Raw genomic sequence first — 4,588 nt, forward strand, 5'->3', positions numbered from 1 at the left:
CACTTTGAGTTCCTTCCATCGTGCCAAATGATAAGGAAGACGATCAATACGAGATAATGAGATTTGAGTCACAAGAGTAACGCCTGTGTATTCCTTATGAACATCTAAACATGAATGGGGTAAATGAGACAAACATGGCTGACGATGCCAAGAGGAACATGTTTGTTTGAATGGATTGAATTCAATCAGAGAATAGACTTGACAATGTGAATACTGATGAACATCGGTACAATTCTTTGTCAAAAGAGAATAATGACGATTGAGAAAAGTTTCAAAACCTATGAATGAACATGAGAACAGATTCGAACTATGACAAGGTTCAGTAATAGGAGTAGGATTGGTATCAATTAGTGAATTGAAGTAGGATTTGACATTCCAGAGAGAGGAATCCTTTAACCTATAATACTCTTGAAAGTGCTTATCATAGCAGGCAAAAGAAGCAGAGTAAGGAAGATTACCACACTCCTGATCCCATTTACGAACAAGACTTAAAGAACTCGGAGGTCCTGATCCCGTAGTTGATGTAGACTTAGGTTGAATTGAGGTTGAGGATATAGGTTTGGAATGAGTTGAAGCTGAAGGTATAGGTTTGGATTGAATTGAGGTTGAGGGTGTAGGTTTGGATTGAGTTGAAGTTGAGGGTGTAGGCTTGGGCTGACTTGAGGTTGAGGGTATAGGCTTGGATTGAGCTAAAGCTGATGGTGTAGGTTTGGGTTGAGTTGAGTTTGAGGCCGTAGACTTGGATTGAGCAGATGTTGAATTCATTGGAAGTGAAGAATGAGTTGGATTCACAGAAGCTGAATGAGACGCACTAGAATTAGAAGCTGGGTTCACAGCAGGAGACGTAGCCTTGGAGGGAGTTGGACTTAACTGAACTGCTGAAGAAACAAATGGAGTTGGCATCTCATTCTCCGTATTCACAGCTTTAGTAAAAGAATTGTTCTTACTCGAAGAACGATATGGTTGTAGTGATGGTTCTGCTCTAAGGTTAACAAAAGGTGTTGGGACACTAGTAGAATTAACTGAACGCAGTTCTGATCCATTCTTTGTAGGAATAACAAGAGGTGTTCCGATCCCTTGTCGAAGTTCATAAACTGGATCTCTTCCACTTGTATTATTAGAAGCCAATATAGTATTGATACTACCAGTTGATAGAGTGGAGATACCAGTGGTTGGAATAACAGTTATTTCAGAAACAGATAGAGCAGAAACTACATTCAGTTTCCCACTAAACCGATAAGAAAGAATACTAATAGATAATTGAGAAGTAGAAATAGGAATAAAAGACAGGAAGCAAATAAAGAATAGGAATGGAAGTAAAAAGAGAGATAGAATCATTAGAATAACAAACTAAAGAAAACTAATTCATTAACTAACCAAAGATAAACTAATCACAAAAACACAATTCATTATCAAATTCAATTCAAAAATAGGACGGTGAGCATCACTCAACTATAGTGCAATATTAAGGACACTCTGCTAGTATCAATTTAGTAAACTAAATCAATAACCCGCCCAATTCAAAAATACAGGTGAAAAGGATGTACCCAGTGGGTACATTTTCAGTTTTCACACTGAAAAGAACAGATACTACACTTGATCTTAGCCAAACGGCTGAGAAGGTACGATTTTGTTTTCTTTCATTTCTTTTATACATTCCTTCTTTCTTCATTTTCATTATGGGTATTCATTTTCTTTCATTCTTTCATTTTGATATTCATTTATTTTCTATCAAACATATCTCAACTATTACACCACTCTATCTCAGTTTCATGGTTTCTTTTGTGATGGTTGTTCTTTGTTAGTACTTCTTTGTTAGAACTTCAAACTACGAATTTAATCTTCTATTAGAACAATAGCCACATTTTGAAAGAAGATGAATTGATAAAAAGAGACAGCCTAGGAATCGAACCTAGGTCTTCCTAATTAATTAGATGAGCATTAAGGACGGAGGCTCTTCCATTGAGCTAACTGTCTCATTTCATTTTCTGTTTATATTATTTATAAGGAAATACAAGAATCATCCTAACATTTCTTTCTCTTCTTGTTTTCAATCAGTATCATTGATCTCTTATATCCAGTAGTCCATTTAATAAGTTGTTGAAAAAGAAAAGTATCGGATGCGGGGATTGAACCCGCGACCTCTCGCGTGTGAAGCGAGCGTGATAGCCACTACACCAACCCGACCTATTTCCTAACTCCAACTAGTCCTTTATAAACAAACAGACTCACACATACACACTATCATTATCTCCATAAACCTCAAATCCTTCTTCATCATCCTCTCCATTTCCATCAGCTAGATTCAGAGCATCTTCCAACTCTCCTAATGGCATCTCTTTCAATATGCTCTCAGTTGATCCTGCAAACGAAAGATCCAACATTCTTGAATAAGAACTCTTTGAACGCATATTACTGTTGATTCGTCTCTTTGTAGGACCAAACAAAGTCTATATCACAGAATTCACTAATCCTTACAGCATCTGTATCATATCCACAACTATCAAGAAGAATTACTGCCTGCTTCTTCAACAGATTACGCAACTTCATCATATCTTCTGATGAAATCCATCCTCGTTTCTTGTCAAAAACAGATTGAGGATGTATTCGTTCAATTAGTTGTTCCATCTCCTTATCTTTCTATTCATTATTCCTCTTAACTTCTATTACTCTTACACCATACAGAGGATATCGATTATGGAGATTCAGCTCCATATCATATAACACAGGGAGAGAACGACTTCTAGGAGCTTCTTCTTTCAGTTTAGGCCGTTTGGAGAAACGAAACTCGATGTATTGATACATCCACGCCTGAGGGCTCTTAGAAGGATCATAACCAAACCGAACCCATGACGATCGAAAAGGACCATCTGTGATAGCATATGCAACATAAGGAATAACGAAAGTGGTTTCTGCTTGTATTGTAGAGAAAGACTCGTTTGGAAAATGATGCATAACTTCACGAACCAGATATCGCTTATCCCAGATAGGTTGCAGCTGAAACAACTGAGTTAGACATTCAGAGTACTTGGAATGACCATCTTCAGAACACAAAGGAGGAAGATCAGAACGAGGTTCTAGAGGAACTATGATCAAAACAAGCACAAAACACAACCAGGAGCATCTGAGGATACAAATATGTATGGCTTAGCATTGGATTTCTCTACAATGAATAGAAAGGAGAAAACAAACCTCGTTCACTCGAAACATCACGAAGATTTATATCATATGGAGAAGTATATGTAGTGAAATGAATTGGACGCATAAATGCTAAGTGACTACAGTCAAGAAAGGAGAATAACCCAACTCTTCAGTCGAAGTCGTGAATTCCTCGAAATAGGGAACAACACAATCTCCAAGAGTCTCATAGCAATTCCGTTCAGGAAGATATGAGAAGTCCATCAAGTCACCTGTGTCATATTCCGATTTCACTATATTCTTAGGGCCCTAACTCACATTTACCCACTCCAACAATAGATCCATCCACATTCTCTCCCTCTTTACTGAGTTTCATTACAAGCTTATTTGAAGGTCTGGCATGTAAATCCACAGATCCCATAAAGGGATTGCCAGGAAATACTGCAACTGAAAGGTCTGTTCCTTGTTTCACTGTAGAAACAATATCCTCTTTTGTTCCAATCACTTCCTCAACGGATGCCTTGGATTCTAAAAACACTGGTAACTGAATCAAATAACACTCTTTCACACCCAATGATTCCATAGATTGTCTGGTGTATTTGAGACTCAACAGGTGATAGAATACAAGAATCGATCAATCCAAACAAACACTACTTTGGATGAGAAGTAGATTGAACAGAATCTCAATTCATTCGTTTGATCACAAGACAAAGAATTGAATAAGATAAGAAGTGAGTAAGAATGAAGTGAGAGATGAATTGACAGTAATTCCTTTCCAAATCTCTCTATAAACGAATAAATAGTCTATTGGAACCATTGGATCAACAAATCACTTCCATTCTCAAAACAAGCTCAACAAACTATCTCTCTATTAGTATCCATAGAGAACCTCAAATTCATTTATTGGATCAAAGAGAACAGTCTTACAAAGAGGATAAATTATATATCAAAGTGATCCTATAATGAAAACTATAGGAAGAGAATGAGGTAATTATGTGAATAATAATGGGTATTATAAATGGAAAGTCCCCAAATATGTGTCTCATGCCGTTCTAGATTGGATTGTAAGATAATACTCAATCTTCGCTTTCTCAATCTTGCAAGATGATTTCCCAGTTCTTCATTCTATCAGACAGAGGAGATAGAATTATTCTCAAGGATTGTGAGTGGTTTTGNTGACTGATGAGTACTAGTCCGTTTTGATACTCCTATCACCTCCTGTGAGAAGTTCCTTCGTGTTGTGCGTTCCTGGCCCAACGGAGACGCTCCTCCAGTGTTTGTAAGTGATGAAAGATAGAAACGAGTTGTAGGTCAATGGAGCTATTACCTATATCTATGAGAAGAAGAATGGCCTGTATTTTGTGATCAACACAAAGGTAGGAGAGGAATGGAGTATTGAGGAATAGATGAATATGTCTCCTGCACTAGGTGTGGAGTTGTTGAACCGAAT

General features: G+C 37.3%; 1 protein-coding gene across 1 annotated transcript; it reads right to left on the reverse strand.

Annotated features, from left to right (window-relative positions):
* Positions 1-2,228: 2,228 nt before the first annotated feature.
* On the reverse strand, positions 2,229-3,721 carry JH06_5243 (general transcription factor 3C polypeptide; the record flags this gene model as incomplete). Its single annotated transcript, XM_014669951.1, has 7 exons — positions 2,229-2,450; positions 2,479-2,640; positions 2,671-3,086; positions 3,116-3,163; positions 3,193-3,278; positions 3,308-3,431; positions 3,463-3,721. 7 exons carry the CDS (start codon positions 3,719-3,721, stop codon positions 2,229-2,231), a joined length of 1,317 nt encoding a protein of 438 aa, XP_014525437.1.
* Positions 3,722-4,588: the final 867 nt, after the last annotated feature.

Source organism: Blastocystis sp. subtype 4 (genome assembly GCF_000743755.1).
Source record: "Blastocystis sp. subtype 4 strain WR1 chromosome Unknown seqid_0366, whole genome shotgun sequence".
NCBI classification, from domain to species: domain Eukaryota; class Bigyra; order Opalinata; family Blastocystidae; genus Blastocystis; species Blastocystis sp. subtype 4.